Below are 19,256 nucleotides of genomic sequence, written 5' to 3'. Positions count from 1 at the left end.
CTCCTGAGGCTACACATCCATCCTGGTAGTAGTCATGGCTCCTGCTCCAGAGGCTACACATCCATCCTGGTAGTAGTCATGGCTCCTGCTCCAGAGGCTACACATCCATCCTGGTAGTAGTCATGTCTCCAGAGGCTACACATCCATCCTGGTAGTAGTCATGTCTCCAGAGGCTACACATCCATACTGGTAGTAGTCATGTCTCCAGAGGCTACACATCCATCCTGGTAGTAGTCATGGCTCCAGAGGCTACACATCCATCCTGGTAGTAGTCATGGCTCCTGCTCCAGAGGCTACACATCCATACTGGTAGTAGTCATGTCTCCAGAGGCTACACATCCATCCTGGTAGTAGTCATGGCTCCTGCTCCTATGGCTACACATCCATCCTGGTAGTAGTCATGTCTCCAGAGGCTACACATCCATACTGGTAGTAGTCATGGCTCCTGCTCCAGAGGCTACACATCCATCCTGGTAGTAGTCATGGCTCCTGCTCCTGAGTCTACACATCCATACTGGTAGTAGTCATGTCTCCAGAGGCTACACATCCATACTGGTAGTAGTCATGTCTCCAGAGGCTACACAACCATAGTGGTAGTAGTCATGTCTCCAGATGCTACACATCCATCCTGGTAGTAGTCATGTCTCCAGAGGCTACACATCCATACTAGTAGTAGTCATGTCTCCAGAGGCTACACATCCATCCTGGTAGTAGTCATGTCTCCAGAGGCTACACATCCATACTGGTAGTAGTCATGTCTCCAGAGGCTACACATCCATACTGGTAGTAGTCATGTCTCCAGAGGCTACACATCCATCCTGGTAGTAGTCATGGCTCCTGCTCCTGAGTCTACACATCCATACTGGTAGTAGTCATGTCTCCAGAGGCTACACATCCATACTGGTAGTAGTCATGTCTCCAGAGGCTACACATCCATACTGGTAGTAGTCATGTCTCCTGCTCCAGAGGCTACACATCCATACTAGTAGTAGTCATGGCTCCAGAGGCTACACATCCATACTGGTAGTAGTCATGGCTCCTGCTCCAGAGGCTACACATCCATACTGGTAGTAGTCATGTCTCCAGAGGCTACACATCCATACTGGTAGTAGTCATGTCTCCTGAGGCTACACATCCATACTGGTAGTAGTCATGGCTCCTGCTCCAGAGGCTACACATCCATACTGGTAGTAGTCATGGATCCTGCTCCTGAGTCTACACATCCATACTGGTAGTAGTCATGTCTCCTGCTCCTGAGTCTACACATCCATCCTGGTAGTAGTCATGTCTCCAGAGGCTACACATCCATACTGGTAGTAGTCATGTCTCCAGAGGCTACACATCCATCCTGGTAGTAGTCATGTCTCCAGAGGCTACACATCCATCCTGGTAGTAGTCATGTCTCCAGAGGCTACACATCCATACTGGTAGTAGTCATGTCTCCAGAGGCTACACATCCATCCTGGTAGTAGTCATGTCTCCAGAGGCTACACATCCATCCTGGTAGTAGTCATGTCTCCAGAGGCTACACATCCATCCTGGTAGTAGTCATGGCTCCTGCTCCAGAGGCTACACATCCATCCTGGTAGTAGTCATGTCTCCAGAGGCTACACATCCATCCTGGTAGTAGTCATGTCTCCAGAGGCTACACATCCATACTGGTAGTAGTCATGTCTCCAGAGGCTACACATCCATCCTGGTAGTAGTCATGGCTCCAGAGGCTACACATCCATCCTGGTAGTAGTCATGGCTCCTGCTCCAGAGGCTACACATCCATACTGGTAGTAGTCATGTCTCCAGAGGCTACACATCCATACTGGTAGTAGTCATGGCTCCTGAGGCTACACATCCATCCTGGTAGTAGTCATGGCTCCTGCTCCTGAGGCTACACATCCATCCTGGTAGTAGTCATGTCTCCAGAGGCTACACATCCATACTGGTAGTAGTCATGGCTCCTGCTCCAGAGGCTACACATCCATCCTGGTAGTAGTCATGGCTCCTGCTCCTGAGTCTACACATCCATACTGGTAGTAGTCATGTCTCCAGAGGCTACACATCCATACTGGTAGTAGTCATGTCTCCAGAGGCTACACATCCATACTGGTAGTAGTCATGTCTCCAGAGGCTACACATCCATCCTGGTAGTAGTCATGTCTCCAGAGGCTACACATCCATACTGGTAGTAGTCATGTCTCCAGAGGCTACACATCCATACTGGTAGTAGTCATGTCTCCAGAGGCTACACATCCATACTGGTAGTAGTCATGTCTCCAGAGGCTACACATCCATACTGGCAGTAGTCATGTCTCCAGAGGCTACACATCCATCCTGGTAGCAGTCATGTCTCCAGAGGCTACACATCCATACTGGTAGTAGTCATGTCTCCAGAGGCTACACATCCATACTGGTAGTAGTCATGTCTCCAGAGGCTACACATCCATACTGGTAGTAGTCATGTCTCCAGAGGCTACACATCCATCCTGGTAGTAGTCATGGCTCCTGCTCCTGAGTCTACACATCCATACTGGTAGTAGTCATGGCTCCAGAGGCTACACATCCATACTGGTAGTAGTCATGTCTCCTGCTCCAGAGGCTACACATCCATCCTGGTAGTAGTCATGTCTCCAGAGGCTACACATTCATACTGGTAGTAGTCATGTCTCCAGAGGCCACACATCCATACTAGTAGTAGTCATGGCTCCTGCTCCTGAGTCTACACATCCATACTGGTAGTAGTCATGGCTCCAGAGGCTACACATCCATACTAGTAGTAGTCATGTCTCCAGAGGCTACACATCCATCCTGGTAGTAGTCATGGCTCCTGCTCCTGAGTCTACACATCCATACTGGTAGTAGTCATGTCTCCAGAGGCTACACATCCATACTGGTAGTAGTCATGTCTCCAGAGGCTACACATCCATCCTTGTAGTAGTCATGTCTCCTGCTCCAGAGGCTACACATCCATACTATTAGTAGTCATGTCTCCAGAGGCTACACATCCATCCTGGTAGTAGTCATGTCTCCTGCTCCAGAGGCTACACATCCATACTAGTAGTAGTCATGTCTCCAGAGGCTACACATCCATCCTGGTAGTAGTCATGGCTCCTGCTCCAGAGGCTACACATCCATCCTGGTAGTAGTCATGTCTCCAGAGGCTACACATCCATCCTGGTAGTAGTCATGTCTCCAGAGGCTACACATCCATCCTGGTAGTAGTCATGTCTCCTGCTCCAGAGGCTACACATCCATACTGGTAGTAGTCATGTCTCCAGAGGCTACACATCCATACTGGTAGTAGTCATGGCTCCAGAGGCTACACATCCATCCTGGTAGTAGTCATGTCTCCAGAGGCTACACATCCATCCTGGTAGTAGTCATGTCTCCAGAGGCTACACATCCATACTGGTAGTAGTCATGTCTCCTGCTCCAGAGGCTACACATCCATCCTGGTAGTAGTCATGTCTCCAGAGGCTACACATCCATACTGGTAGTAGTCATGGCTCCAGAGGCTACACATCCATACTGGTAGTAGTCATGTCTCCAGAGGCTACACATCCATACTGGTAGTAGTCATGTCTCCAGAGGCTACACATCCATACTGGTAGTAGTCATGTCTCCAGAGGCTACACATCCATCCTGGTAGTAGTCATGTCTCCAGAGGCTACACATCCATCCTGGTAGTAGTCATGTCTCCAGAGGCTACACATCCATACTGGTAGTAGTCATGTCTCCAGAGGCTACACATCCATACTGGTAGTAGTCATGTCTCCAGAGGCTACACATCCATCCTGGTAGTAGTCATGTCTCCAGAGGCTACACATCCATCCTGGTAGTAGTCATGGATCTTGCTCCAGAGGCTACACATCCATACTGGTAGTAGTCATGTCTCCAGAGGCTACACATCCATACTGGTAGTAGTCATGGCTCCTGCTCCAGAGGCTATACATCCATACTGGTAGTAGTCATGGCTCCTGCTCCAGAGGCTACACATCCATACTGGTAGTAGTCATGGCTCCTGCTCCAGAGGCTACACATCCATCCTGGTAGTAGTCATGTCTCCAGAGGCTACACATCCATACTGGTAGTAGTCATGTCTCCAGAGGCTACACATCCATACTGGTAGTAGTCATGTCTCCTGCTCCAGAGGCTACACATCCATACTGGTAGTAGTCATGTCTCCAGAGGCTACACATCCATACTGGTAGTAGTCATGTCTCCTGCTCCAGAGGCTACACATCCATACTGGTAGTAGTCATGTCTCCAGAGGCTACACATCCATACTGGTAGTAGTCATGGCTCCTGCTCCAGAGGCTACACATCCATCCTGGTAGTAGTCATGTCTCCAGAGGCTACACATCCATACTGGTAGTAGTCATGGCTCCAGAGGCTACACATCCATACTGGTAGTAGTCATGTCTCCAGAGGCTACACATCCATCCTGGTAGTAGTCATGTCTCCAGAGGCTACACATCCATCCTGGTAGTAGTCATGTCTCCAGAGGCTACACATCCATCCTGGTAGTAGTCATGTCTCCTGCTCCAGAGGCTACACATCCATACTGGTAGTAGTCATGTCTCCAGAGGCTACACATCCATACTGGTAGTAGTCATGTCTCCAGAGTCTACACATCCATCCTGGTAGTAGTCATGTCTCCTGCTCCAGAGACTACACATCCATACTGGTAGTAGTCATGTCTCCAGAGGCTACACATCCATACTGGTAGTAGTCATGTCTCCAGAGGCTACACATCCATACTGGTAGTAGTCATGGCTCCTGCTCCAGAGGCTACACATCCATCCTGGTAGTAGTCATGTCTCCAGAGGCTACACATCCATACTGGTAGTAGTCATGGCTCCAGAGGCTACACATCCATACTGGTAGTAGTCATGTCTCCAGAGGCTACACATCCATCCTGGTAGTAGTCATGTCTCCAGAGGCTACACATCCATCCTGGTAGTAGTCATGTCTCCAGAGGCTACACATCCATCCTGGTAGTAGTCATGTCTCCTGCTCCAGAGGCTACACATCCATACTGGTAGTAGTCATGTCTCCAGAGGCTACACATCCATACTGGTAGTAGTCATGTCTCCAGAGTCTACACATCCATCCTGGTAGTAGTCATGTCTCCTGCTCCAGAGGCTACACATCCATCCTGGTAGTAGTCATGTCTCCTGCTCCAGAGGCTACACATCCATCCTGGTAGTAGTCATGTCTCCAGAGGCTACACATCCATACTGGTAGTAGTCATGTCTCCAGAGGCTACACATCCATCCTGGTAGTAGTCATGTCTCCAGAGGCTACACATCCATCCTGGTAGTAGTCATGTCTCCAGAGGCTACACATCCATACTGGTAGTAGTCATGGCTCCAGAGGCTACACATCCATCCTGGTAGTAGTCAAGTCTCCAGAGGCTACACATCCATCCTGGTAGTAGTCATGGCTCCAGAGGCTACACATCCATCCTGGTAGTAGTCATGTCTCCAGAGGCTACACATCCATCCTGGTAGTAGTCATGTCTCCAGAGGCTACACATCCATACTGGTAGTAGTCATGTCTCCTGCTCCAGAGGCTACACATCCATCCTGGTAGTAGTCATGTCTCCAGAGGCTACACATCCATACTGGTAGTAGTCATGGCTCCAGAGGCTACACATCCATACTGGTAGTAGTCATGTCTCCAGAGGCTACACATCCATACTGGTAGTAGTCATGTCTCCAGAGGCTACACATCCATACTGGTAGTAGTCATGTCTCCAGAGGCTACACATCCATCCTGGTAGTAGTCATGTCTCCAGAGGCTACACATCCATCCTGGTAGTAGTCATGTCTCCAGAGGCTACACATCCATACTGGTAGTAGTCATGTCTCCAGAGGCTACACATCCATACTGGTAGTAGTCATGTCTCCAGAGGCTACACATCCATCCTGGTAGTAGTCATGTCTCCAGAGGCTACACATCCATCCTGGTAGTAGTCATGTCTCCAGAGGCTACACATCCATACTGGTAGTAGTCATGGCTCCTGCTCCAGAGGCTATACATCCATACTGGTAGTAGTCATGGCTCCTGCTCCAGAGGCTACACATCCATACTGGTAGTAGTCATGGCTCCTGCTCCAGAGGCTACACATCCATACTGGTAGTAGTCATGTCTCCAGAGGCTACACATCCATCCTGGTAGTAGTCATGGCTCCAGAGGCTACACATCCATCCTGGTAGTAGTCATGGCTCCTGCTCCAGAGGCTACACATCCATACTGGTAGTAGTCATGTCTCCAGAGGCTACACATCCATACTGGTAGTAGTCATGGCTCCTGAGGCTACACATCCATCCTGGTAGTAGTCATGGCTCCTGCTCCTGAGGCTACACATCCATCCTGGTAGTAGTCATGTCTCCAGAGGCTACACATCCATACTGGTAGTAGTCATGGCTCCTGCTCCAGAGGCTACACATCCATCCTGGTAGTAGTCATGGCTCCTGCTCCTGAGTCTACACATCCATACTGGTAGTAGTCATGTCTCCAGAGGCTACACATCCATACTGGTAGTAGTCATGTCTCCAGAGGCTACACATCCATACTGGTAGTAGTCATGTCTCCAGAGGCTACACATCCATCCTGGTAGTAGTCATGTCTCCAGAGGCTACACATCCATACTGGTAGTAGTCATGTCTCCAGAGGCTACACATCCATACTGGTAGTAGTCATGTCTCCAGAGGCTACACATCCATACTGGTAGTAGTCATGTCTCCAGAGGCTACACATCCATACTGGCAGTAGTCATGTCTCCAGAGGCTACACATCCATCCTGGTAGCAGTCATGTCTCCAGAGGCTACACATCCATACTGGTAGTAGTCATGTCTCCAGAGGCTACACATCCATACTGGTAGTAGTCATGTCTCCAGAGGCTACACATCCATACTGGTAGTAGTCATGTCTCCAGAGGCTACACATCCATCCTGGTAGTAGTCATGGCTCCTGCTCCTGAGTCTACACATCCATACTGGTAGTAGTCATGGCTCCAGAGGCTACACATCCATACTGGTAGTAGTCATGTCTCCTGCTCCAGAGGCTACACATCCATCCTGGTAGTAGTCATGTCTCCAGAGGCTACACATTCATACTGGTAGTAGTCATGTCTCCAGAGGCTACACATCCATACTAGTAGTAGTCATGGCTCCTGCTCCTGAGTCTACACATCCATACTGGTAGTAGTCATGGCTCCAGAGGCTACACATCCATACTAGTAGTAGTCATGTCTCCAGAGGCTACACATCCATCCTGGTAGTAGTCATGGCTCCTGCTCCTGAGTCTACACATCCATACTGGTAGTAGTCATGTCTCCAGAGGCTACACATCCATACTGGTAGTAGTCATGTCTCCAGAGGCTACACATCCATCCTTGTAGTAGTCATGTCTCCTGCTCCAGAGGCTACACATCCATACTATTAGTAGTCATGTCTCCAGAGGCTACACATCCATCCTGGTAGTAGTCATGTCTCCTGCTCCAGAGGCTACACATCCATACTAGTAGTAGTCATGTCTCCAGAGGCTACACATCCATCCTGGTAGTAGTCATGGCTCCTGCTCCAGAGGCTACACATCCATCCTGGTAGTAGTCATGTCTCCAGAGGCTACACATCCATCCTGGTAGTAGTCATGTCTCCAGAGGCTACACATCCATCCTGGTAGTAGTCATGTCTCCTGCTCCAGAGGCTACACATCCATACTGGTAGTAGTCATGTCTCCAGAGGCTACACATCCATACTGGTAGTAGTCATGGCTCCAGAGGCTACACATCCATCCTGGTAGTAGTCATGTCTCCAGAGGCTACACATCCATCCTGGTAGTAGTCATGTCTCCAGAGGCTACACATCCATACTGGTAGTAGTCATGTCTCCTGCTCCAGAGGCTACACATCCATCCTGGTAGTAGTCATGTCTCCAGAGGCTACACATCCATACTGGTAGTAGTCATGGCTCCAGAGGCTACACATCCATACTGGTAGTAGTCATGTCTCCAGAGGCTACACATCCATACTGGTAGTAGTCATGTCTCCAGAGGCTACACATCCATACTGGTAGTAGTCATGTCTCCAGAGGCTACACATCCATCCTGGTAGTAGTCATGTCTCCAGAGGCTACACATCCATCCTGGTAGTAGTCATGTCTCCAGAGGCTACACATCCATACTGGTAGTAGTCATGTCTCCAGAGGCTACACATCCATACTGGTAGTAGTCATGTCTCCAGAGGCTACACATCCATCCTGGTAGTAGTCATGTCTCCAGAGGCTACACATCCATCCTGGTAGTAGTCATGGATCTTGCTCCAGAGGCTACACATCCATACTGGTAGTAGTCATGTCTCCAGAGGCTACACATCCATACTGGTAGTAGTCATGGCTCCTGCTCCAGAGGCTATACATCCATACTGGTAGTAGTCATGGCTCCTGCTCCAGAGGCTACACATCCATACTGGTAGTAGTCATGGCTCCTGCTCCAGAGGCTACACATCCATCCTGGTAGTAGTCATGTCTCCAGAGGCTACACATCCATACTGGTAGTAGTCATGTCTCCAGAGGCTACACATCCATACTGGTAGTAGTCATGTCTCCTGCTCCAGAGGCTACACATCCATACTGGTAGTAGTCATGTCTCCAGAGGCTACACATCCATACTGGTAGTAGTCATGTCTCCTGCTCCAGAGGCTACACATCCATACTGGTAGTAGTCATGTCTCCAGAGGCTACACATCCATACTGGTAGTAGTCATGGCTCCTGCTCCAGAGGCTACACATCCATCCTGGTAGTAGTCATGTCTCCAGAGGCTACACATCCATACTGGTAGTAGTCATGGCTCCAGAGGCTACACATCCATACTGGTAGTAGTCATGTCTCCAGAGGCTACACATCCATCCTGGTAGTAGTCATGTCTCCAGAGGCTACACATCCATCCTGGTAGTAGTCATGTCTCCAGAGGCTACACATCCATCCTGGTAGTAGTCATGTCTCCTGCTCCAGAGGCTACACATCCATACTGGTAGTAGTCATGTCTCCAGAGGCTACACATCCATACTGGTAGTAGTCATGTCTCCAGAGTCTACACATCCATCCTGGTAGTAGTCATGTCTCCTGCTCCAGAGACTACACATCCATACTGGTAGTAGTCATGTCTCCAGAGGCTACACATCCATACTGGTAGTAGTCATGTCTCCAGAGGCTACACATCCATACTGGTAGTAGTCATGGCTCCTGCTCCAGAGGCTACACATCCATCCTGGTAGTAGTCATGTCTCCAGAGGCTACACATCCATACTGGTAGTAGTCATGGCTCCAGAGGCTACACATCCATACTGGTAGTAGTCATGTCTCCAGAGGCTACACATCCATCCTGGTAGTAGTCATGTCTCCAGAGGCTACACATCCATCCTGGTAGTAGTCATGTCTCCAGAGGCTACACATCCATCCTGGTAGTAGTCATGTCTCCTGCTCCAGAGGCTACACATCCATACTGGTAGTAGTCATGTCTCCAGAGGCTACACATCCATACTGGTAGTAGTCATGTCTCCAGAGTCTACACATCCATCCTGGTAGTAGTCATGTCTCCTGCTCCAGAGGCTACACATCCATCCTGGTAGTAGTCATGTCTCCTGCTCCAGAGGCTACACATCCATCCTGGTAGTAGTCATGTCTCCAGAGGCTACACATCCATACTGGTAGTAGTCATGTCTCCAGAGGCTACACATCCATCCTGGTAGTAGTCATGTCTCCAGAGGCTACACATCCATCCTGGTAGTAGTCATGTCTCCAGAGGCTACACATCCATACTGGTAGTAGTCATGGCTCCAGAGGCTACACATCCATCCTGGTAGTAGTCAAGTCTCCAGAGGCTACACATCCATCCTGGTAGTAGTCATGGCTCCAGAGGCTACACATCCATCCTGGTAGTAGTCATGTCTCCAGAGGCTACACATCCATCCTGGTAGTAGTCATGTCTCCAGAGGCTACACATCCATACTGGTAGTAGTCATGTCTCCTGCTCCAGAGGCTACACATCCATCCTGGTAGTAGTCATGTCTCCAGAGGCTACACATCCATACTGGTAGTAGTCATGGCTCCAGAGGCTACACATCCATACTGGTAGTAGTCATGTCTCCAGAGGCTACACATCCATACTGGTAGTAGTCATGTCTCCAGAGGCTACACATCCATACTGGTAGTAGTCATGTCTCCAGAGGCTACACATCCATCCTGGTAGTAGTCATGTCTCCAGAGGCTACACATCCATCCTGGTAGTAGTCATGTCTCCAGAGGCTACACATCCATACTGGTAGTAGTCATGTCTCCAGAGGCTACACATCCATACTGGTAGTAGTCATGTCTCCAGAGGCTACACATCCATCCTGGTAGTAGTCATGTCTCCAGAGGCTACACATCCATCCTGGTAGTAGTCATGTCTCCAGAGGCTACACATCCATACTGGTAGTAGTCATGGCTCCTGCTCCAGAGGCTATACATCCATACTGGTAGTAGTCATGGCTCCTGCTCCAGAGGCTACACATCCATACTGGTAGTAGTCATGGCTCCTGCTCCAGAGGCTACACATCCATCCTGGTAGTAGTCATGTCTCCAGAGGCTACACATCCATACTGGTAGTAGTCATGGCTCCTGCTCCAGAGGCTATACATCCATACTGGTAGTAGTCATGGCTCCTGCTCCAGAGGCTACACATCCATACTGGTAGTAGTCATGGCTCCTGCTCCAGAGGCTACACATCCATCCTGGTAGTAGTCATGTCTCCAGAGGCTACACATCCATACTGGTAGTAGTCATGTCTCCAGAGGCTACACATCCATACTGGTAGTAGTCATGTCTCCTGCTCCAGAGGCTACACATCCATACTGGTAGTAGTCATGTCTCCAGAGGCTACACATCCATACTGGTAGTAGTCATGTCTCCTGCTCCAGAGGCTACACATCCATACTGGTAGTAGTCATGTCTCCAGAGGCTACACATCCATACTGGTAGTAGTCATGTCTCCAGAGGCTACACATCCATACTGGTAGTAGTCATGGCTCCTGCTCCAGAGGCTACACATCCATCCTGGTAGTAGTCATGTCTCCAGAGGCTACACATCCATACTGGTAGTAGTCATGGCTCCAGAGGCTACACATCCATACTGGTAGTAGTCATGTCTCCAGAGGCTACACATCCATCCTGGTAGTAGTCATGTCTCCAGAGGCTACACATCCATCCTGGTAGTAGTCATGTCTCCAGAGGCTACACATCCATCCTGGTAGTAGTCATGTCTCCTGCTCCAGAGGCTACACATCCATACTGGTAGTAGTCATGTCTCCAGAGGCTACACATCCATACTGGTAGTAGTCATGTCTCCAGAGTCTACACATCCATCCTGGTAGTAGTCATGTCTCCTGCTCCAGAGACTACACATCCATACTGGTAGTAGTCATGTCTCCAGAGGCTACACATCCATACTGGTAGTAGTCATGTCTCCAGAGGCTACACATCCATACTGGTAGTAGTCATGTCTCCTGCTCCAGAGGCTACACATCCATACTGGTAGTAGTCATGTCTCCAGAGGCTACACATCCATACTGGTAGTAGTCATGTCTCCTGCTCCAGAGGCTACACATCCATACTGGTAGTAGTCATGTCTCCAGAGGCTACACATCCATACTGGTAGTAGTCATGTCTCCAGAGGCTACACATCCATACTGGTAGTAGTCATGGCTCCTGCTCCAGAGGCTACACATCCATCCTGGTAGTAGTCATGTCTCCAGAGGCTACACATCCATACTGGTAGTAGTCATGGCTCCAGAGGCTACACATCCATACTGGTAGTAGTCATGTCTCCAGAGGCTACACATCCATCCTGGTAGTAGTCATGTCTCCAGAGGCTACACATCCATCCTGGTAGTAGTCATGTCTCCAGAGGCTACACATCCATCCTGGTAGTAGTCATGTCTCCTGCTCCAGAGGCTACACATCCATACTGGTAGTAGTCATGTCTCCAGAGGCTACACATCCATACTGGTAGTAGTCATGTCTCCAGAGTCTACACATCCATCCTGGTAGTAGTCATGTCTCCTGCTCCAGAGACTACACATCCATACTGGTAGTAGTCATGTCTCCAGAGGCTACACATCCATACTGGTAGTAGTCATGTCTCCAGAGGCTACACATCCATACTGGTAGTAGTCATGGCTCCTGCTCCAGAGGCTACACATCCATCCTGGTAGTAGTCATGTCTCCAGAGGCTACACATCCATACTGGTAGTAGTCATGGCTCCAGAGGCTACACATCCATACTGGTAGTAGTCATGTCTCCAGAGGCTACACATCCATCCTGGTAGTAGTCATGTCTCCAGAGGCTACACATCCATCCTGGTAGTAGTCATGTCTCCAGAGGCTACACATCCATCCTGGTAGTAGTCATGTCTCCTGCTCCAGAGGCTACACATCCATACTGGTAGTAGTCATGTCTCCAGAGGCTACACATCCATACTGGTAGTAGTCATGTCTCCAGAGTCTACACATCCATCCTGGTAGTAGTCATGTCTCCTGCTCCAGAGGCTACACATCCATCCTGGTAGTAGTCATGTCTCCTGCTCCAGAGGCTACACATCCATCCTGGTAGTAGTCATGTCTCCAGAGGCTACACATCCATACTGGTAGTAGTCATGTCTCCAGAGGCTACACATCCATCCTGGTAGTAGTCATGTCTCCAGAGGCTACACATCCATCCTGGTAGTAGTCATGTCTCCAGAGGCTACACATCCATACTGGTAGTAGTCATGGCTCCAGAGGCTACACATCCATCCTGGTAGTAGTCAAGTCTCCAGAGGCTACACATCCATCCTGGTAGTAGTCATGGCTCCAGAGGCTACACATCCATCCTGGTAGTAGTCATGGCTCCTGCTCCAGAGGCTACACATCCATACTGGTAGTAGTCATGTCTCCAGAGGCTACACATCCATCCTGGTAGTAGTCATGTCTCCAGAGGCTACACATCCATACTGGTAGTAGTCATGTCTCCAGAGGCTACACATCCATCCTGGTAGTAGTCATGGCTCCAGAGGCTACACATCCATCCTGGTAGTAGTCATGTCTCCAGAGGCTACACATCCATCCTGGTAGTAGTCATGTCTCCAGAGGCTACACATCCATCCTGGTAGTAGTCATGTCTCCAGAGGCTACACATCCATCCTGGTAGTAGTCATGTCTCCTGAGGCTACACATCCATACTGGTAGTAGTCATGGCTCCTGCTCCAGAGGCTACACATCCATCCTGGTAGTAGTCATGTCTCCAGAGGCTACACATCCATACTGGTAGTAGTCATGGCTCCAGAGGCTACACATCCATACTGGTAGTAGTCATGTCTCCAGAGGCTACACATCCATCCTGGTAGTAGTCATGTCTCCTGAGTCTACACATCCATCCTGGTAGTAGTCATGGCTCCAGAGGCTACACATCCATACTGGTAGTAGTCATGTCTCCAGAGGCTACACATCCATCCTGGTAGTAGTCATGGCTCCTGCTCCAGAGGCTACACATCCATCCTGGTAGTAGTCATGGCTCCTGCTCCAGAGGCTACACATCCATCCTGGTAGTAGTCATGTCTCCAGAGGCTACACATCCATACTGGTAGTAGTCATGTCTCCAGAGGCTACACATCCATCCTGGTAGTAGTCATGTCTCCTGAGTCTACACATCCATCCTGGTAGTAGTCATGGCTCCAGAGGCTACACATCCATACTGGTAGTAGTCATGTCTCCAGAGGCTACACATCCATCCTGGTAGTAGTCATGGCTCCTGCTCCAGAGGCTACACATCCATCCTGGTAGTAGTCATGGCTCCTGCTCCAGAGGCTACACATCCATCCTGGTAGTAGTCATGTCTCCAGAGGCTACACATCCATCCTGGTAGTAGTCATGTCTCCATACATGTGAATAGTACCAATTTCCTTTCTGTTTTTCATGAATTTGCCTCCAACTCCAGCACCTGCGGAAAGTACCTGGATGTGCGCATGTTCTTCAACTTTTGTACATGAAAACCAATTTCTCCAGAATGTTGCTTAAGAATGGAAGGTTGGAGATTGGCCGAAAATAGCAGTTTTTAGTGCAGTGGGGAAAGTGCCTGTGAACAGGAAGTGATTAACAATAGCTTGCACTTCTTCAGAAATGCAATTAAAATCTGTTTTGAAGAAGGTGGTGGGGATAGGATCGAGAAGGCAGGTAGGAGTCTTAAGTTGTGATATTACTTTCCTGAGCATGTCTGTGTCAACCAGGGAAAATAAATCCATAGTGCCTTTGTGTGGTAGGCTAGGGCACATATCATCAAACTTCTCATCAGGTCTTGCTTGACTGATACCCAGCCTAATGTTGGTTATCTTATCTTTGAAATATGCCGTAAACTCATCACATTTAGATGTGGAGGAAAGTTCACATACAGTGGGGAGGACAAGTATTTGATACACTGCCGATTTTGCAGGTTTTCCTACTTACAAAGCATGTAGAGGTCTGTAATTTTTATCATAGGTACACTTCAACTGTGAGAGACGGAATCTAAAACAAAAATCCAGAAAATCACATTGTATGATTTTTAAGTAATTAATTTGCATTTTATTATTTTATAATTTTATAATTTTATTTTATTTTACTAACCCCAACCCCAACCCCAACCCCAACCCTTCCAGCATTGGGGAACATCCCGCACACCCCCTGCCCCACGCACGCGCCACGTCCATTTCTATGTTCAGTTCATGACACAAACTGTTCACACCCCTCTTGTTGGTGGAGAGAATTTAGCAGTTTAAAGCTTATTTCCTGCAATTGTATAAATTTTGCCATGTCTAATCTGTATTCATGTGATATTTAAGTGACAAAAAAATTACAACAATAGCTATGGGCTAAAGAAAGTTAGCTGACCATGGGCTAGTTGATCTGGACGTTTCTGACCAGTTATAAATAGCTCTCTAAGGTCTGCAATGACCAAGCTGACATAGTTGATCTGGATGTTTCTGACCAGTTATAAATAGCTCTCTAAGGTCTGCAATGACCAAGCTGACATAGTTGATCTGGACATTACTGACCAGTTATAAATAGCTCTCTAAGGTCTGCAATGACCAAGCTGACATAGTTGATCTGGATGTTTCTGACCAGTTATAAATAGCTCTCTAAGGTCTGCAATGACCAAGCTGACATAGTTGATCTGGACGTTTCTGACCAGTTATAAATAGCTCTCTAAGGTCTGCAATGACCAAGCTGACATAGTTGATCTGGACGTTTCTGACCAGTTATAAATAGCTCTCTAAGGTCTGCAATGACCAAGCTGACATAGTTGATCTGGATGTTTCTGACCAGTTATAAATAGCTCTCTAAGGTCTGCAATGACCAACATGACAAGAGGAACTGATGACGTACGACCCAATTTAGAAATTACACCTTGTGCATTCTACTATTACAACTTTCAAGAATAAGTTTAAAGCCGGACTAATTCCTTTTTTTTAGGGGGGGGGGCAGTTTGGGAACCACTGGTGTAGTAGACCAGCCAGGTCACCCGTGATACAAGTCAGTATTTGACGTCCATCCACGTCTGAGGACGTCGGGAGATGAAGTGGAAACCGGCCACTAGGGGCAACAGTGAATGCCGTTAGCTTCAAGCAGGGTGTTATGGACTAAATGGCGGACAGGTATAAGCATCTGATTCAAAAGGTTTCACGTTCGAATCCAGAGATAGAAAGTGTTTTTTTAGCTCTCCTAAACCTTAACCCTGACCATAGAGCCTTTACTGTTTATGTGTTTACCTCTAGTCCCCTCATCGATGACCTCTCTGATCTTGGGTTTCTCAGCAACGTTCTTGCGGGGCCTCTTGGCCGGAGGGGGCGGGGTGTAAGCTGCCTCTGGCTCCACCCACATCTCAGGATACACGTCCTTATATGGATGTCTATCCTCTGGGAGGAGGGTCAAACAACAGGAAACAGTTACTTATGTGTGTTTGTGTGTGTGTGTGTGTGTGTGTGTGTGTGTGTGTGTGTGTATGTGCACCATCAGGGGGGTCCAGACTCTGAGGTCCGCTGGGCAGGAAGCCTGTCATGGCCCATTCTATCAACTTCCTGTTCTGCTTCTGTAGCTCCGCCCCCCCACCCTCCGCATCATCACCACCATCACAAGAGGGGAGAGGCCTGCCGGCACGCCTGCTCGCCACCTAAATACACACACACAGTAAACAAATACACACACACACAGTAAACAAATACACACACACAGTAAACAAATATACACACACACACACAGTAAACAAATACACACACACACACAGTAAACAAATACACACACACACACAGTAAACAAATACACACACACACAGTAAACAAATACACACACACAGTAAACAAATACACACACACACACAGTAAACAAATACACACACACAGTAAACAAATACACACACACACACACACAGTAAACAAACACACACACACACAGTAAACAAACACACACACACAGTAAACAAATACACACACACACACAGTAAACAAATACACACACACACACAGTAAACAAATACACACACACAGTAAACAAATACACACACACACACAGTAAACAAATATACACACACAGTAAACAAATACACACACACAGTAAACAAATACACACACACAGTAAACAAATACACACACACACACAGTAAACAAATACACACACACACAGTAAACAAATACACACACACACAGTAAACAAATACACACACACAGTAAACAAATACACACACACACACACACACACAGTAAACAAATACACACACACAGTAAACAAATACACACACACACACACAGTAAACAAACACACACACACACACAGTAAACAAACACACACACACAGTAAACAAATACACACACACACACACAGTAAACAAATACACACACACACACACAGTAAACAAATTGACAACAGACTTTCAGCACGCTGATAGGGAAGGACATTCAACAAGCACTTACACAAATGACTGATGATTGGATGAGAGAAATTGATAATACAAAGATTATGGGGGCTGTTTTGATTTTGACTTCAGTGCGACTTTTGAAATTATTGATCATAGTCTGCTGCTGGAAAAACGTATGTGTTATATTAGATATGGTAGACTAGTGTGTAATAATGTGTTGTATTGTAGATATGTAGTGGTGTAATAATGTGTTGTATTGTAGTTATGTAGTCGTGTAATAATGTGTTGTATTGTAGATATGTAGTGGTGTAATAATGTGTTGTATTGTAGATATGTAGTGGTGTAATAATGTGTTGTATTGTAGATATGTAGTGGTGTAATAATGTGTTGTATTGTAGATATGTAGTGGTGTAATAATGTGTTGTATTGTAGATATGTATTGGTAGAGTAGTGGTGTAATAATGTGTTGTATTGTAGATATGTAGTGGTGTAATAATGTGTTGTATTGTAGATATGTAGTGGTGTAATAATGTGTTGTATTGTAGATATGTAGTGGTGTAATAATGTGTTGTATTGTAGATATGTAGTGGTGTAATAATGTGTTGTATTGTAGATATGTAGTGGTGTAATAATGTGTTGTATTGTAGATATGTAGTGGTGTAATAATGTGTTGTATTGTAGATATGTTATGGTAGAGTAGTGGTATAATAATGTGTTGTATTGTAGATATGTAGTGGTGTAATAATGTGTTGTATTGTAGATATGTTATGGTAGAGTAGTGGTGTAATAATGTGTTGTATTGTAGATATGTAGTGGTGTAATAATGTGTTGTATTGTAGATATGTTATGGTAGAGTAGTGGTGTAATAATGTGTTGTATTGTAGATATGTAGTGGTGTAATAATGTGTTGTATTGTAGATATGTAGTGGTAGAGTAGTGGTGTAATAATGTGTTGTATTGTAGATATGTAGTGGTGTAATAATGTGTTGTATTGTAGATATGTAGTGGTGTAATAATGTGTTGTATTGTAGATATGTAGTGGTGTAATAATGTGTTGTATTGTAGATATGTAGTGGTAGAGTAGTGGTGTAATAATGTGTTGTATTGTAGATATGTAGTGGTAGAGTAGTGGTGTAATAATGTGTTGTATTGTAGATATGTAGTGGTGTAATAATGTGTTGTATTGTAGATATGTAGTGGTAGAGTAGTGGTGTAATAATGTATTGTATTGTAGATATGTAGTGGTGTAATAATGTGTTGTATTGTAGATATGTAGTGGTGTAATAATGTGTTGTATTGTAGATATGTTGTGGTGTAATAATGTATTGTATTGTAGATATGTAGTGGTGTAATAATGTGTTGTATTGTAGATATGTAGTGGTGTAATAATGTGTTGTATTGTAGATATGTAGTGGTGTAATAATGTGTTGTATTGTAGATATGTAGTGGTGTAATAATGTGTTGTATTGTAGATATGTAGTGGTGTAATAATGTGTTGTATTGTAGATATGTAGTGGTGTAATAATGTGTTGTATTGTAGATATGTAGTGGTGTAATAATGTGTTGTATTGTAGATATGTTATGGTAGAGTAGTGGTGTAATAATGTGTTGTATTGTAGATATGTAGTGGTGTAATAATGTGTTGTATTGTAGATATGTAGTGGTGTAATAATGTGTTGTATTGTAGATATGTTATGGTAGAGTAGTGGTGTAATAATGTGTTGTATTGTAGATATGTAGTGGTGTAATAATGTGTTGTATTGTAGATATGTAGTGGTGTAATAATGTGTTGTATTGTAGATATGTAGTGGTGTAATAATGTGTTGTATTGTAGATATGTAGTGGTGTAATAATGTGTTGTATTGTAGATATGTAGTGGTGTAATAATGTGTTGTATTGTAGATATGTAGTTTTGTAATAATGTGTTGTATTGTAGATATGTAGTGGTGTAATAATGTGTTGTATTGTAGATATGTAGTGGTAGAGTAGTGGTGTAATAATGTGTTGTATTGTAGATATGTAGTGGTGTAATAATGTGTTATATTGTAGATATGTAGTGGTGTAATAATGTGTTGTATTGTAGATATGTAGTGGTGTAATAATGTGTTGTATTATGTATTATTTTATTGTATGTAATAGTGACTGGACCCCAGGAAGAGTAGCTGCTGCCTTGACAGGAACTAATGGGTATCCATAATAAATACAACTACACACACACACACACAGTGAAGGAAGGCAGTGAAGGAAGGCAGTGAAGGAAGGCAGTGAAGGCGTTTGCATGTGTGTGTACCT

General features: G+C 46.2%; 1 protein-coding gene across 1 annotated transcript in view; it reads right to left on the bottom strand.

Moving 5' to 3' along the window:
* Positions 1 to 19,256, bottom strand: part of LOC311125957 (DNA (cytosine-5)-methyltransferase 3A-like) — a gene marked incomplete at its 5' end in the record, with an annotated part of 134,603 nt that overhangs the window by 31,737 nt on the left and 83,610 nt on the right. Inside the window, 2 exons of the mRNA XM_084199983.1 lie at positions 15,823 to 15,969; positions 16,064 to 16,223. Of these exons, the coding sequence (XP_084056109.1) occupies positions 15,823 to 15,969; positions 16,064 to 16,223 (307 nt within the window). The remainder of the gene's footprint in view (positions 1 to 15,822; positions 15,970 to 16,063; positions 16,224 to 19,256) is intronic.

This window comes from Coregonus lavaretus (assembly GCF_964263955.1).
Source record: "Coregonus lavaretus genome assembly, contig: HAP1_SCAFFOLD_137, whole genome shotgun sequence".
Lineage (NCBI taxonomy): Eukaryota > Metazoa > Chordata > Actinopteri > Salmoniformes > Salmonidae > Coregonus > Coregonus lavaretus.
Note: the sequence above shows the minus strand (reverse complement) of the source record. Positions and strands in the feature narration are given on the sequence as shown.